At 30.7% G+C, this 18399-nt stretch overlaps 1 protein-coding gene across 1 annotated transcript in view; it reads right to left on the bottom strand.

Annotated features, from left to right (window-relative positions):
* The window catches only part of LOC129798102 (uncharacterized), a 55988-nt gene that overhangs the window by 14452 nt on the left and 23137 nt on the right, over positions 1–18399 (bottom strand). Inside the window, exons 2-3 of the mRNA XM_055841076.1 lie at positions 1548–1702; positions 1319–1426 (exon numbers count right to left, since the gene is read on the bottom strand). Of these exons, the coding sequence (XP_055697051.1) occupies positions 1319–1426; positions 1548–1550 (111 nt within the window). The 5' untranslated portion in view covers positions 1551–1702. The remainder of the gene's footprint in view (positions 1–1318; positions 1427–1547; positions 1703–18399) is intronic.

Here is an 18399-nt window from a genome sequence, read left to right as displayed (position 1 = left end):
TCTTTTAAAATTTTGTAAGTATTTTTGTCAATATAAAAATTGTTGTTTTCTAACATTTTAGTACAAAAAATATTGTACATATTTAAATTAATTTTTTTTTATTAAAAATTTGCAAAATTATTTAAGAAATTTTAAAAGAAATCTATTTTGAATACTCATGTAGAGTAATTTGGGGAAACATGTGATAAATTCAAAATTTGAAAGTGCAATATCTTTGCAGATAAAAGAAGAGACTGCGCTTTCAAAAGTTCTTAATAGCTGTCATTCATGAATCTCCTTTTAAGGACCTCCTCCAATATGTGACGTATGTAATGTACAAATAACGGTAGATCATATTTTATCACAATGTACAAAGTATTTAATACAGCGACAAGAAATAGGTCTAAGTCAAAACATAGTTGAAATCCTATCAGAAAATATTGAATGTGAAAACAAAGTAATTAGGTTTCTCAAAATGACAAATTTATATAATGATATATAAGGAAGGTTAAGCCTGTAATGTACGAACATCCTTATTTTTAAGATTATTATTCTTAAAAATAACTATGTAACTCACCAATGCACATATGGCAGCTTTTGCAGCCTGTTGCATCTTTTTAGTTTTTAATAAATCAATCAATCCTATTGGGAACCGGTAAGTCATCATCGATGACCAAAAAAATAATTACCACCGGTGGTGCCTCATTGATTCTCAAAGGGTTAAATGTGGAGCTCAATGTTGCCTCTGAGCTCCATAAATGTTTAAGGCTTAAGAGTTAGGTAGTCATTAAAAAGTATGCAAATTAGAAAAGCTGCGTAACCTTTGAAAAACTTGTGGCTAAAATTGTACCCATGTAATATCAAATGACCTATATATCTTTACCAAGATTTTTGAAAAGACAAATAAACGGTTTAGTTAGAGGGTTTCTAAATCATTTCAATTGTATTGAAAATTTATTTATACATTTGATTTTTTTAATCCTCAAGATACGTCCCTCTTGGAAGAATATTGCACAGAATAACACATAGCATAAGGGAAGGAAAAAGTCTTCATGCAGAATATTTATGATAGAATGCATGCAATTTAGCAGAGAATCCGGTTCAATGTTAAAACAGTGTAAAGCAGCCGTATGGGTGCGTAATAGATATGGTTAGAGGATATATTTTTTTCCCTCAACTGCACAAACTACACATAGATTTACTTTACGGATATTAAATTCACTTTTGATGTATTATGTGATGGTGAAAAATGAAAAAAATATACATGTGTGAAAAATTGCCTCATATTATGTACAAGACATTATACCCAGGAGATTATTGCAACATCAAACGTACGTACCTCATAGGTGTAAGCTTTCTTCCACGCCAAAATTTGTTCAGCCTGCAAACGACATTTAGAACGAAGCTCGTTTATGATCAAATTCGCTGTTGCGAGATCTTGAGGTTCCTGAATGGCATTTAAATGAAAAGCAAGAGAGCGAGAGAAAAAAAACAGAATTCATAAATCCATTTATAAATATGCTATATATACAATGCATTTTGCAAAAAAAAAAGATAAATGAACTTACCATTTGAGTAAATTTTAGGCCTTTGGTATGAAATTCACATAAAAGTGCTGCTCCAACACAATCTAGTCATGCTCACCCTCGAGCTTGTTGGACAATTTTTTTGCACATTGCCATTGGCAACATCTGACCGTTTCGATGCGTGCTCCAAGTTGTATCTGGAATGATATTAAAAAGATATACAAATTACTATTGACTGCATTATTTACTCGTCAATATCAATAAAGTTCATGGTGAAACTTTTAATTCAACGAGCTCCTTCAGTCCACTGCTCTTTAAGATTAGATAATCTTATTACACATACTGCAAAACGCTATGTTCAACACATAAATCATATCTCAGCCGGTGGAAGTAAGACATGGTTATAAAAGAAGCACCTAATACCAAAGATATAAATGGACGTATGGGGAAGTACTCGACAAATTATTTTTTTTATTATATGTACTACAAACCTGTATGACTGAAAAAAAAACGGGAGTAAATACTATACTACTGCAATATACATTATTGCTCTCTTTTTTTTCATATATCCATCATTTACATAAGTCAACGTAATAAAATTGTAACATATTGTGAAAACAGTAGGATCATGGTCATTTATTTTTATAAAATGCCAAGAATATTTCACTATGATTTTCACTAAAATTCTATATTTAGGATAGTCGGGCGATGCACTATAAATTCAAGAACAAATACCATAGCAAAAAGATTCGCCTGTATAATCTATTAAAACACATTTACTGTTTTTTTATTACACCGTGGAAGAAAATGATTTTATTTATGTTAATTATATTGCCCAAACTCTACCGAGAGAGGTGTATATAATCTCTTGATTCTTTGACCTTCCAAAAGTGCCACCTTCCACCCCCCGGGGGCCACTTTTCTCAACATAACTTTGCGTTTCAGAGGATATATTTGTGAAATAATGTCATATGCCACGCTGCTTGTCCTTCTGTCCGTCTGTTTGACCATCCGTTACCAGGCCTAGAAGCCAAACGGTTAGAGATAGCGACTTGACATTTTCAAGAAACCCCCATAAGTTGAATTCATCAAAAAGAGGCGTAGCAGGAAGTTAAGTTAAAGGAGGGCTAAATTCGAAAATATTTGAGAAAAATATTAGATATTATATAAATTATCATCCGTTTTTGTAACCAAAAGAACGAAGAGTTTCCCGAAAAAAAATCGTAAAAAATCCTAATTTAATCCAATCTTCATAAATTTGAGATTATTTATCCTTTACTGGGACTTTTGACAATAAATACACTTAGACAAAGGGGTACTCAACTGTTCTAGGTAGTCAGTAGCTTTTCTTGGAGAAAATTGCGTTCAAGCGATAAGCTGCTTCAAATGGAAATTTTTCGCTACTCCAAATGGAATCGTCACTGTTTTCATGACAAATACAGTACTAAATTACTATAGGGGAAACTGGGGCAAAACTTGTCAAAACGCATATTTAATTCTTTCACGAGCTCTGAAAAAACTTAACCGTTTTATAACGAGCATATTCTTATAGGAAATTTACTGCTCTGTAACATTGCAGAAGACTATTTTCCTCTATCTCGAAAGAAATGTGATTTTCGAATCATTTTCTAAAAGAAGATTTTATGGAGATTCTCAAAATTGCTGCGCAAATTTTGTAAGTCTTCGGATAATTTGTGACGTTTTACTCTCGCAAACGCTAAAAATATCAATTTTTCAATCAAATTTTCAATCAATTTTTATAGAAAATTTATTCCTCTACAAATATCTACAAGGCTATCTGTAATAAAAATTTCAAGCCTCAGTCTCTTTTATTTTAGAAAATAGTGAATATTGAAATTTTCATTTAGACAAAATTTGCCCCAGTCTCCCCTATTTATATATTTTCTATTCTACACCTCAGTTTCATTATTTAGTTAATTTTGCTCCAAATAAAGCAAAAATCCATTCATATTCACAAATTTTAATTTATTAATTTCTCAGAAAAATTAAAAGTGTACCTTTTCACCATCGAATTTTTCACAGATCGGCTATGTTTTCCAATGAAAAACACAATAAAGTGATTGTTGTTTATTCGTTTTGTTTAACATTTATCTCATTTTTCTGGCTAATTTTAATTAAATTAAGTGCTAATCTTTATTGTTAACGGTACGTGAAGTTTTCAAATGAAATAATTACCTATTTCGTGAACAGAAAAAGGGTTTTTCTGAAGTGTCTGCAAATGCTTCAATAAGAAACCCCGGAAATATGATTTTTTGGAGAGATTTTCTTATTGTTTTAGATGGGAAAGGGGAAAAGACCAGGAATAAGAACAAATCCTGCACTCAGGAGCAACTCAACAAGGTTTTGGAAGCCTTTCTTCGCGGTTTCACTTACACTGTCTCCAATTAGAAACTTTCCTTTGTCTCCATTTGGATTAATTTGTTTTCAATAGAAGCATTTTACACTCGCATATTTTTCAAATTATATCTAAAGAATTTTCACTAAACAGTAACATTCTAGAAGAGTCAAGGAACAAATTTATGTAATTCTCTTCAGAAAAAATATGAACTTAATGCGTTGAAAAATTGATTGAGATTCGAACTCACTCAGAGTAATACACGGAGAGGATATTCGAATAAAAAATCTGTGCCAATTTTTTTATAAAATAATTTTTCTCAAATTGAAAAGAATCACTTCACACTTTTTTAATTGATAGCTCGTTATAAAAAAATATGTCCAATTGTGTGAGGCCCACCAAAAAAAAAATTTGGAAATATATTCTCTTCCTTTTATGGAAGAACATATTTTTATAGCGGCCCTCGGTGGTTGGACATCTATAATCAGAAAATTTAAGATGTACTCACTAAATGAAATCTTCAGTTTCGAGATTTTCATCACTGAACACTATCCACTCCAGTTCTTAGCCAAAAGGGTCATGCTGGCGGTTGGCCTTAAGAACTGTTCACTAAATTTTATTAACACTCTGGAGAACAATTAAAAAACGCATGCCAATGCAATTTTCAATAGAAAACTTGATTACATTTCAATTTTTGAAGTCGCTTTACTTTCTCCTTAAACAATGTTCTAGCGTGTCCTCTGTGTAAGTTTAGGTCTATTCTATGGCTTCGAAAGCTTTTTTTAGCGGACATGGAAAGTTTAGTAGTTTTCCTAAAAGCTGTACTAAGGCAACGTATTTTTTTTTGAAAAGTTTAACAAAAGCTTCCCTAAAGTCGTATTCAAACTATTCAAATATCTATTTGAAGCTTTTTTAATGTTAGATAGATTTCAGGCAATGTTTCTTTTTATAGAATTTCAACATGAATTTATTTTCAACCAAAATTGAAACATTTTATGCTTTCAAGCCAATAAAGGTCCTTCGTTACTCCCTTATCATCAACATGGTCTTGGATGGTTTCATTGTTAATTTTTTTTGAATTAATTCAAAAAGATCTAATTTAGCTATGATTCAAAAAAATATTTTGCTTTAAAATCCAGCTGATACAGCAAAAGTCGATGGTGTTGCAATGTTCTATTTGTCAAAGTAGCAGCAGAATTTAATTAAAAACTTGTGTTAAATTACCAAGTTGAGTAAAGTTCTTGGCCTTTGAGGTACCTTAAACTCAATGAGAGTGGAGTAATTTAACACAAGTTTTTAATTAAATTTACTACTTAGGATCTTCATTTTCAGACCAAAAATACTTGCAAGATTCTTCAAAGTCTCTTCTCTTCCTTAATATTTGTCAATGTAAACCGCAAAGATATTTGCAAGTTAAATTGCATTCCTTATCTAAGAACTATATGCAAGAAGAAAAATGAAAACTATTGTGATAAATAGTGTAAAATGGCATTTGAAATGAATAAAATTGTCTGAATGAGGTCGCATCTGCTATTAAGCAAATTATTATGCTAAATTTAATACATTTATTATACCGTTACAAATTAACTAAAGTTAACCAACTTATTAAGATATGGAGTAGTGCAATTTTATCGGTAGATGTTTCACCTTATTATAAATGGGTTTGAGGGGAGTTTTCATTCACATTATACAAGTTTCTCAACTAATAGAATATCTAGTGACATCAAGTAGTTTATTAAAAGGCAGTGTGAGTGATAGTGACTAGAACAACTTTTAATGCCGCGAAAAGTTCTGGTAGCACAGAATCACAGAGAATTTTTCACTTCACAGGGGAAGGCTCACGATTCGCACACACTCTGGCTTCGAACACTTTATTATTTGTTCCATATTAGATATTAGAACAATATCTAAAAATATTCAAAATTTAAAGAAACATTTGGAAGATATACCACAACATGTTTTTCAAAAATGAAAGTTATGTAAATGATTCCAGGATTGACTTATGGGAGGGTCTTTCGAACAATATAAGTCAGTATGTCTCATTATTTCCATCCTAAATCTCATATCAGAAAATATGCAAACAAGACATTTTTATTAGGGTAAGTGTCCCAAATTCCGTCCAGCTTGCAATTTCGGTCACCTTTTTAACTATACTAATTCTGAAATTTATCACAGCAACTGGGCCACAATATTATCACTGAACAAGGAAGATTGTTCATACAAGAGATACTCATAGTACACAAAACACTTGCTATAAGACTGTTCCTCTATCTAAATTTTTTTCCCAAACGTACAACTTTTTCCAAAAGACAGAGAACAAGGGTTATGAGAAAAAATAAGCTGTAAACTGAAGATTCTAAAAACTTTATAGCAAGGGGAATTTCGGGTTAAATTGAGTAGCTATAAACGCTCACGCGTTCTAATAAATGACTTGTAAAACACCTTCAAATCCTAGTGTTAATGACACACTTGTAGTAACAAATTTGGGAATATTGTTATTTATTCAGGTGCTACTGAAATTCACAAATTTGGCAATATATTTACCTAAGACTTAATTAATGTGTGTTCTAGTTCAGATAAGCAGAACAAACCCAAAGCTTCCCACAGGAATTTATCAAAACTTTCAGATAAAATTGGAATATCACAGAAATGATTAATGAGCTTTTGTACCACTGAAGAATTGGAGTATATACCCAAAAATTCATCCATATTTCACTATGCATCATCCCAGAAATATTTTATATTCTGCACGAAAAGTTCACTTTATTGAATTTTTACGTAATTTTCAAGTGTTGAGCTTAAGAAAAAAAATTAGCACAAACTCTGCGGTGTACAATTAGTAAAGGTGGTACAATTTTAAAACGCCATTGTCTTGTGTGCATCTTCTTAACAAACAAAAAAACATGCTCACTAATGTTACTCTACAACAATACACCGCAAAAGTGTACCAATCACGATTAGTCTGGATTTCCAAACTCTTATTTAACACATAATCGACATATAAAATTTTATACACCTCCACCATTAGCAATTACGTGAGAATCATTTAAGTACTTGGTTTTATTATCAGAATGGAATTGAGGGGATAAAATGAATTATGCAGGCACAAAGTTCCTTATTCTCTCTATTCTGCGTCTAAGTACCTATATAAATATTATTGCTCGAACCTATAGAAAAGCATCTTTATATAAATCATCAATTTTTTTAGCAATCACACTTTCTCGCCTTACAACTACTGAACTTTTTTTTGTAATTCTAAGCATTATGGCTCCGGTACACCTTTTAGATCGGTCAAATTTCATGAAATCAAAATTCGCGTCTCTTTCTTTTTCATAAGATTTGCATAAGTCTATCCCACTCTTTCCGACTCAAAATTAGATTGAACTAATTTTAATTTACAGTGCTGTCTCTCTATATGCACAGCTTTTGTGTCGGTTGCATTCAAAATCAATTTGTTTACATTTTGACAAAGCAATAAAGAGAATTATCTTCTTGGTAACTAATTTTTTTGTTTTTAATTTTCTTAATTTTATTTTTTCTGTCTCATATTATATTTAAAATAACACGGGAAATTCTGGAACAATAAAAAAATGATAATTTATTAAAAGAAAGAAAAAAACTGTTGGGAATTTCAAAAAAGGTTGTGCATATTCAGAGAGAGAACTGTCAAAAAAAGTACCCAAACTGTGCATATAACGAGACAGCACTGTAGTGTAATATTCAAAAGAAGTAGAGTGCGAAAGAGTAGGATAGTCTTATACAAAACTTTTAGGAAAGGAAGGGATATGAATTTTAACCTTCTGAAATTTTCCTGATCTAAAAGGTGTGCCGGAGCCATTAAAAATGAAATGTCAGTGTTTTCTCGCTTTACTGTCTTTAATTTAGGGGTCAAACCAGGGGGGTGGCATTAGCTCTGAAAAATGCGACCGGTTTTAGTGTATTTTTTCCCTGTTTTCATACACATTTCACGAGATATCTCCAAAACTACGTAGGTTGCCAATTTAGGGTTTTCGGTTGCCTTTTCGTTATTAAATTGGCTTTTATTTTGGATTAGTTTTTTTTGCTAATTCATTCTACAATGACAGAAAACAGCTATTAAACTCAAAAGTTTTTTCGGCTCGCTTGAAACATGGAAAACATACTTTGAAAAAAATGTCTTGTTAAAGGAACAAATGGATTTTGTTGAAATTTTGTCAAAATGATGTTATTTACCAATTTGACAAAACTTTTTCTTGCATTTTATATAGAAAAACACCCTTTTGACAAAATTTTAACAAGATCGAGTTGGTCGCCGATTTGACAAAACTTTTCCATATTCTGCATGGAAGAACATCCTTTTTACAAACTTGTCTTCTTAATTTCACAAGACATTTTTTTCAGAGTATAAACATTTTTGTTTAAGATCGTCAGGGAAAAAAATGAGAAAAAAAGACTTTGTAAAATAGTTCGTAAATGTTTGCAAATTCTTATTGAGGACTTACGAAACGTTCGTAAATCGTATGACCCACTAAAAAGTTCGTAGAAGTTTGTGATTTTTCACAAACAATATTCGTAAACAATATTTTTTTCAGAGTAGGAAATGTCATGCCCCTGGGTCAAACGGTAAGAGTTATCAACTTCCTCTTTTCCAAGTTATATCCACTGACTATATTTTTAAGCCAGAATTCTTTGTGATCTAAAGGAAATTTGAACTTGCGACATTTGCATCATAAAAAGAGTGCTTCACCACTGAACTCATTAAGTGCCCAGAACACTGATAAAAATAAAAGGGTGAAATTTGGATCAATTTGATCCTTTTATTTTTACTATTGAATACAAGTATAAGGTTCCATTTAAACTTGAGTGTTTTTATTTGAAATTTCTCTTAAGATGATATGATTAGACTAATGCTCAACGCACAATAACTTTTGTTTTGTAAATTATGTTTTTGACATTTCAGTGAGAGTGAATGAGATCTAGATCTAGTCATCTCACTCGTTCTCATGAGAAATTTTGAAAACATGTTTACAAACAAAAATTATTGTGCGCTGGTCATAAACGATTTTGGATAATTTATTTACGAGCAAATGACATCAAAATTGATGCCGTTGAAGGATTTTTACTTACTTTAGTAGACCTTCAATACAATTTGTCGTCCTATTCTCGCTTTATGGGAAGTCATTCAAAGTTTTTGAACAAAATATGACTTACGGAAAGTTTGACTTCGCGCCAATTTTGATAATGTTTTCCTTCATTCTCTTTCCTGATTAGAATTCTAAGGGCTAAATTCTTTTCTTAGATAGTTACACTATATAAATAAAAGATATGTAATAGTTTAATCGTTTGATTTGAATAATTTAAATACTGTGACCACTAAAAGATGTTCGCCAATATCATAGTTTTTTTTAATGTTCAAGCTTTTCCTTTTTTCTATCTCCAATATATATATTGTACATTGTTATAACGAGTTATGAAATAATAAAAAAAACTTACACAGGACATTGTCCTGGCATATTTTGACGTGACTTTCAATTCGACACATTGAGCCTAAACACAAGTAGATTTTGATTCTCCAATAGTGTCTTGGATAAAAGGTAAATGGAACTTTATTTGCATAAAAGGTCGTTGATGATCGAATAATTAAAATTCAATTTCGAATTTTCATACTAAATTTCGAACAAGGTGGGGAAAATTTATCAAATATCACACTAAAAAGCTCGCAAAAGAGTTACTCAGTGATTATGGAGTGATTAAGTAATGGGACAAGAACAGTAAGCGTCATTGTTCTGTTTTATTCCTCACAACAATATGAAGACCGTCACATTTTGTTGACACTTGAGTACTTCGAAATTCGAACAGGATGTATCTCAGCGACCTTGCGGAATTATCTAAAAGTAAGAAAGTCTCTTTTTTGGATCTTCAAATAGATTTTCGAATTTTTCAAGATCTACTCTGTACGGAAAGATTAATTCTTCTCAAATAGGATTTATTTTCGAAATCTTTTCGAAAATCTGGTTTTTTGAGAATTAATTCAATTGGAAAATTAAGAATATTTAATAATAGAATTAGAACTGAACACCCCAATTCTGTGATTATGTAATTCTTGTATTACATTTCTAAGGGTCCCGGTCAAAATTCCGAAAGCCAAAACCCCGAATTCTTGAAAGTATCCTATGTACTCCTACGATTGCACTTTGCACCCCGCTTGTTGGAAGCAAAGAGGAAATTTTCTGTGTTTTGGAAAATTATTCTACACATTATCTTTCGTGTAATTTCATCACTCTCAGGATTTTGACCATTCGGATTTTGGCTTTCGGAATCTTAGTTTTTCTGAAGTTTGGCTTTCGGAATTTTAGCTTTCGTTATTTTTGATTAATCTGTCTCTCGACTTAAGACGACAAACGTCTTAGTTAGTGGGAAACTGATGGGAATATAGTCAAATCATTATTTTAATTATAATAAGCAGTCTCTCGGTTTAAGTCGTAAGTGTGCAGTGTGCATGGAAAGCTTTGCCTCCATTTTTTCTTCAATTCTTACTTTAAAAACCCAAGTAAGTTTGAGCACTCCGCCAATTTTCCTTTGCACTCTTTTACGATAGAAGAAGGAATTATTGTCGAACATAAAACCACATTGAACTAATAATAATAGTTGTCTACGATCAGAACTTAGCACATTGATTTCACACTTTGCCTTTTACTGGTTCGTTTGCAAATCGCTTTATTCTTGAATGTCTCAAGATTATAGCATAAAAAAATATTAATAAAAGGTAGACATTGACCACAGAGGCTCATGATTTATCTTTTCCTTTTCATCTATCATATTTGGAAAATCGTCTGAAAATAAAAGGCTTTGGGGATTTCGAAATACTAGTGTGATCTGTATTATTGGATATAACAACATAAATTTGTATTTCACTCCAATTGTTAATAATGTACATTACATACTATACAGTCAACATATGATGTTCACAACAATAAATAATAATATACGAATTGCATGTATATAATGTGAAGTAGATGAAAATAATACTCTATTTCACTTTTATTTGTGCACGAAGCGAACGGGAACGTATTCATCATCATCATTACCAAGTATTATTGGAAAAATGAATAATAATAGCATTCTACTCAATATTCAGCGACTTTTTTCACTCCATCTCACACATTATTATTATTTTATGTGGAATATATAGCGGGTCAATATCTTGAGGTGCATCAAACACTGCACTACATTTATGATAATTTAATTATAATAAAATATATTCTCAAGCAATATACTTTCCCAACAAAAGGAATATATAGGTGAAACTTTTCTCACAATCATCATGTTTGAAGGTAGAAATTTTTTTCTGCAATAAGGATTCCAATTATTCGGTAAGAAAAACTTTTCCTTCCCCAAACTCATTGCAATGGGACGTGACTTCCAGTTTCAAATGAATGAAAATCCCACCCACAGAGACCAGACTAATGAAAAATTTATATTCCCAATGTGATATTTAATCCGTAACTTTTTTTTTCTTTATCCAAAAAAGCTGGTCCAATTTGCGTCGCTCGCTAGCAAATTGTGTCATTTTACAAGCAATTTCTTTTACCCAGTGGCATAAAAATGTTGCAAAGTTTTATTTATTTATTTTTTTTTTGGATAGAAATTGGCCCCAAAGATGGTGAATTAAATTAAGACCCATTACCACACACCAACTGACATATTATGATGTTATAAAATCGTTTTGAAACTCCCAACACGTAAAGACTTTTATTAATTTTCGCTTTCTTCGCTTTTCTTTTTTTCCATTCTTTGGACATTTTCGTTGAAAATTTCTCAATGATCTCTATTAAAAGAGAAACATCAATCATTCTAGAGTGAAGCAAATGACATTTTTTCACATCAATTCTACACACTCTCCTTTACCTTTTTTCTACCTTTTTACAAAGGCCAGGGTGAATGCCTCAAAGAATGACGTAAAATTACCAAAGTTAAGTAGACAAATTGACTGCATTGAATGTAATTTTAATAACATCCTTAAAGTTTATGAAGCATGACAGCTTTGGGTATTAATTACTAGCTGGCGCTGAAGTCACTTAATTTGAACATAACCAAAGATCTTTGAATTTTGTAACATTTCTTTCAATTTTGCTTTGATGGGAACTTTAAATTACACTGAAACTATTTGAAACTTTTCAACTTCGACACATGAAGGATATAGATAACTCCACTAGAATGAAAGTTGCTGGAATTTTTTGCAATAAAGCAACATTCCAAAACTTTGTTAAGTGAACAACAGACATATAAGAATCGCTTTTTGAACATAACTTTAAACACTCAAGTGGAGCATACTGTATTTTCTGGTTCTCAAATTAAACTTATTGAAAGTCTTTCACTTTATTTAAAAAAAACTAAAGAAGTGCTAAAATCGCCTGTATATTTTGAGCATAACCTCAAATATCAAAATAAAACTAGAATTCACTGTTCTACATGTTGAATTTTACTAATTTTGACTTGAAAGGAAGGTTTCATAATTAAAATTTTCATTAATATTTCAAAGTCATAAGAAGAATATATATAGAGAGCGTAGTCGCTGAAATATATTGAACATAACCTCAAACATCCCTTTGAAGTATATGATTTTCTATAGCTTGAAATGTTAACTTACTTCCGTTCAAAGTAATGGTGTCTAGGTCTACACACTAGAAGCAATTTTTGTCAAAAATTGCAATTTGTATAAAATTCTGACGTTTCTGCCTACAAGCATATATATAGAGGAAATTTTCTTTAAAAAAGCATTTTTTAAAGAAATTTCTCATAGCGTATAGAGGCCAAAAAGGCTTAAAAAATTTTAATCTTTGGCACACATCCATTTTACTTAAGAAAATAATAGAGGTACCAAAAGCTATGAAATGTTTTGAACATAACCTCATAAATATTCATCTGAAGTACATACATACTTGCTTTCAATTTTAGCACACTGTTTAAAAATAAAGGCTTGATAATTGTAATTATTTACAAACTTCCATTTTGGTTAAGAGATAAAGAGACACCAAAACTGATGAAATATTCTGAACATAACCTCAAACATTCACACGAAGTATATTTACTTTCAAGCTTTAAATTTTAGCTTACTTACGTATACAATAAAGGCTTAAAAATTCTTATATTCGACAAACTTCAATTTTTTAAGAGGATAAAAAAGCACCAAAATCGATAAAATATTTTTAACATAACCTCAAACATCCACGTAAAGAATATACAGTCTAGCTCTCAATTTATGTTACTTTGGCTTCAAATAAAGGATTTGCAAAATAATGTAACCTCCAAAACCGTTCTTTAAATAACCTAAACAGACGCTAAAGATGCAATATTTTGAACATAACCTCAAACATTGACGCGAAGTATATATACTTTCAGTCTTTAAATTTTATCTCACTTCTGTATAAAATAAGGGCGTAAAAATTGTCATTCTTGCAAACCTCTATTTTAGTTTAGAAACTAAAGAGGCACCAAAACCGATTAAATATTTTGCACATAACCTCAAATATCCACGTGAGGAATATACAGTCTAGCTCACAATTTTAGCTTATTTTGGCTTCTAATTGAAGATTTACACAATAATGTAATATCCAAAACATTTCTTTAAAGAAACTAAAAAGGAGCCAAAGTCGATGAAATATTTTAAACTTAACCTCAAATATCAATATCAAATTTGGATTATATCCTAAATGTAATGTTACACAAATTTTGATCTTGAATAAAGCCTTTATTACTTACTGAAATTATAAAAAGTATTACAATTTTGTCGTAATAACATTATGGATAGATGGATGGCTTGTTTTCAAGAATTTTTTGAAAATAACCTCTAAAATTCAAATATTTTCGTTCGTTTCCAAATGTTAACGCTAGCCCTTATGTAACTGTACTTAATCTAAATATTTTGCTACATAACAAATATAGAATGTATTAATACAAGAGTAATGTACTTTAACGTCATTGAATGCCACACAAGAGACACCATTTAAAACCTTGCAGAGATACAGCTATTTCATGTTTGAATAAATATTGATCCAATGAATCAAAGATTGAACGGTTTTAGAGTTGAAAGAACAATTTCACTTCAAGAAAATTCAATTCTATTCTAATTTGACTACAATGAGAAATCTTCAACGGTTAAATAGCATATGCTCCATCTTCAAATCGAAGAGAGGTTCCCTCTAATCAAAAAGCTTAACAATGACTAATGCCCATTTTTGCCCTAAGGCACAAAATTCCATCAATTTCAACTTTAGTATTGTTCCAAAATATTATATACAAACTTTTTGAACTTTGTCCATTAAAACAACTTATTGTTTTTCATTTCACGTGCTGATGAAAAGCTCCGCACAGCACAAATTTGTAGCACCGGCTAAGCGGCTCAAGTTATTAATTCAATAATTCCATCTCTCAAATGGGAAAAAAAAAAAGAAAACACACAAAGCACATCATTCACTATTTGCATGAAACACTCAGTGGTTTGGATAAAAAAAAATCCTCCACCACGAAAAATACACATTTTTCATTAAACTTATTATAAATTGCTATTGAAATGGAAGTAAAGGTTAGAAAAAAAAATACGTGGGAGTTGCACATGTAATCATCCTATAAGCAACTGAAGAAATGGATAGGAGTGCTTCCAAACTGATGAAAAAAATGCTATACATAAAAGCGAAACAATGCTGTTCCAAATTACAATAAAGAAAAAAAACGCTATAAGAATAGTTAGAGACACGCATTGCTCTTTTCTTCTAATTCTTCAAATATTCAATGAAAGTAAAAACCAGTTAACTTTTTTTTTTCAAATGAGATAAGAAATTAACAAACATTTTACACGTGCCACCAACATTTGAATTTCTCATGGTGATAATTGCAAAATTACGAAAAAAAGTATAGTAATAAAACATCCACGCTTTATCGCATCGTGTCACTATAGAAGTTGAAAATAATCGAGTTATTTTATTTATTATTTTATAACTAAAAGTCATACGATTCCTTTGTCCATATGCCTTCTTCACCAATACTTTGGTTCTTGTATTTCCGCCAATGTTCCCAATGTACCCATCCAACCCCATATACACGTAAAACCATTCTATTTTGTGTACTTTTGTAGCACTGCAATAGGAGTACAAAGATTTTAATTACATAAAGGCAGAGTGGAAAGAAAGAAATAAAGTAAATTACGTGTACGAATCGTGATTGTTCATTTTTGGTATCGATTGAAAAATTTAAACGAGTCTTTCAACATTTGTCTGGCTAGAGTAAATTTTATATGTATAATGCACACGTATATACACCTTCTCTTCTCAAGTTCTTTTTTTTCTTTTATTTTCATTTCTATCTCATGCAAACATTTTCCGTAACTGTCCGAGCCTCTCATAATGAGGTGACCAAAATGGGATCAAATATCGCACCCAACTTTACAATTTATTACATTTCAAAGCACCCAAAAAGCTAATTAATTAGTTATTGATACCTAATTAAAATTTATTGGAAATTCTCGACAAGAATTCAAATTGGGTGTATTATGGCAAAAGCCCCATACATAGAGCTTAATTAATGCTGGATACCCAACAAACGATGCAGAAATCGGATTGAATTATTTGACTTTAGCTCTATTCACACTCACCAAATTAAATCATATTCAATAAGATTAAAAACACCCAATGGAACAATAATTGATTCAATTAAAACATTTGTACAATTCACTCAGTACAATAGACAACAAAACGAGAAGAAAATGTATCCTTATACACTGCAGAAACTGTACCACATTTCAGCATAGTTGAATGCAAGCGCCAAAGCATTAACCCTTTAAGGACAAATGGGACACCGGTGTCCCAAAAATAACAACTAATTTTTCGAACTATTTGGGGGACAAAATAATTCATTTTAATTCATTTATTCATCGCAAAAATAGGGTATTTCCCTCTTACAAATTTGTGGCAGATGAAAGAAAAAAATGCAAAAAAAAATTATCAGTGAAAAAAAGATTTTGGAAAAATAATAAAAAAAGAAAAATTGTTAAGATTCAAAAAGCTACTCAGATGAGTTCATATGCTCCGGACTATAGCATAACTTTCTATAGTCAAAAATTTGTTTTTGTTTTTGGGACACCGGTGTCCCATTTATCCTTAAAGGATTAAGTTTGAAATGTAATATTTTTAATAAAAATTAATACAATTTTTTTGTTATTTCTTTTTAAGGAGTGTTTCCTTGAACTTCGTAAATAGTTTATCATCTTTGTTTTCTCAAAAATTAGGGTAAGTGTGCCTAATTCCGGCCAGCTTGCAATTTCGGCCACCTTTTTTGTTCTTCGAATTTCCATAAACTTTTAGATTTTACTTACTCTAGAGATTATACAATGCAAAAGAATAACAAAAAATGTACCTTCGACAAACGAGATGACGTGAAATAGATATTGGAAGAATTCCCAAAGGGCAAGGAACTATGAGAATGAAGGTGGCCGAAATAGGGCACCAAAGCTATGTCTATATTTTTATTCATTTTAAAATGTATTAAGAATGATTTTAGAGTAAATAAAGACGGTAAACTCTTTACAAGGTGCCAAGCAACACTATTTCAGAAGAAAGAATTTAAAGAAATCAATTTGTATTTAAAATATTACATTTCAACCTTGAAACTTTGACGCTTGCATGCAACTATGCCGAAATTTGGCACACTTACCCTATTCTTCATACATTTTAATTTAAATAAAAACACAGACATAGCTTTGGGTAATATTTCGGCCACCTTGATTCTCATAGTTCCTTGCCATTCCAAAATTCTTCCAGTCTTTTTCGCCTCATCTCGTTCGTCGAAGCAACATTTTTTTGTTTTTTTTTTATTGTTTTAATCGCAAAATCTAAAACTTCACGAAAACTTGAGGAACAAAAGAAGTGGCCGACATTACAAGTTGGTCGAAATTTCGTGCAATTCCCATAATTCTTGTAGAGGATTATTTCGTTTTAATAAATTATTGTTTCTGATTTCAGTGGGTTTGTTATAAATTTATCATTTTGCAGAAATAAACTTAGTGTTCCTTCGCATTTATTACTTTTTAAATTACTAATTCTTGAAAACAATTTTTCTTCAGTAGTGGCACAGAAAAAGACTTAGGGGAAGTGCGCCAAATTTCGGACATGTTGCATGTAAGTCAAAAAGTTCTAAATTTTAAATGTAATATTTTTAAAATGGATTGATATTTTTCTTCCTTCTTTTTCAAGAAGGTAGCTTGGAATATATTACACTACAGTGTATTATATGTTTGTTTTCTCTTAAAAAAATTACAATACATTTGAAATTAGATGTTGCTTAGTATGTTAGATCGGACACCAAGTTTCTTATTCATAGAGGCGACGCTCTTTTGTTTCTTTGGTATAGTGCACAACCCAAAAAAAAAATAAAGGAATTTTATAAAACAAAAGATGTGTCCGATATAACAAACCGTTCAAAATTTTCCAAAGTTTCCTTATTATTATATTTTGTTGATGAAAATCTTGTCTTCAAAGCGAGAAAAATGTTCTTAGATCGCACAAATAAATTTCTTAATACCAGAATTATGGATTGTAAGGTATATTTTTTATTATACCATTTTTTTTTATTTCACTTCGGAAAATAAACAAATATCTGAGGACCTCTCACTATCTAGACAAGTGCTCAATCAACCGAGCTATAGAAACCACAATTTGTGGCAGAATTCTTACTGTAATTTTTACTAATTGACACTGTAATTACAAATAGCACGTAATAAACTAAATAAAAATGAAAGTATAAATACATAGCTTCACGCCCCAAGATTAAAAAATAATATTATATAAAGAACAAAAGATTAATTTCGATAACAAGTACTTGATACACGTTTCTAAATGAAAAAAGGCTTACACTGAGAGAAATCCGAAAAAGTCCAAATAACATTCCGGAAATGTTAATTTTACCCTGCAGTATTGATTTGAAATCGGTGTAAATATTACCCTTTGTAGGTGTATTATGGGTTAAAGTTACCCTTTTCATGTTGATTTTACCCTCAAAAGGTGTAAAATTAACATTAAAAAATATTTTTACACCCGAAAAGTGTTAAAGTTATAATGAAAAAAAGTTAATCGTAGCCTCTTTTTTCTCAGTGTATAAAGCATGATTAATAATATATCATACAAGGTTTAATATTACAATTTTGTCAAACAAAAAATTAGTTAATATTACAATTTTTTCTTCTTTGTGAAACTTCCACGGAGTTCAGTAGTGCTACTTGAATTTCATGAGAACTTTCTAACGATCTCTAGAGCTTCAAATTGTATAAGTTAAGGCTCTAACAAAAGGACTTTAGCGATTGGCTTATACATAAAAGCCGGTCGATAATTTTGCAAAGACGCAGAAACATTTTACACCAGAAACTTTTTGGTTTATACTATTCACAAAATTACATTCCAGTATTTACTGAAAAAAAAATCATTTTTTATACAGTCACAGAAGTCAATCGGCATTTTATGACAATATTCATGAATTTTTATTGGTTTCAAAGCTTGTGCAAAAGCGAAA

This window comes from Phlebotomus papatasi, chromosome 1, assembly GCF_024763615.1.
Source record: "Phlebotomus papatasi isolate M1 chromosome 1, Ppap_2.1, whole genome shotgun sequence".
NCBI classification, from domain to species: domain Eukaryota; kingdom Metazoa; phylum Arthropoda; class Insecta; order Diptera; family Psychodidae; genus Phlebotomus; species Phlebotomus papatasi.
This window is presented reverse-complemented; position numbering and strand designations above follow the sequence as displayed.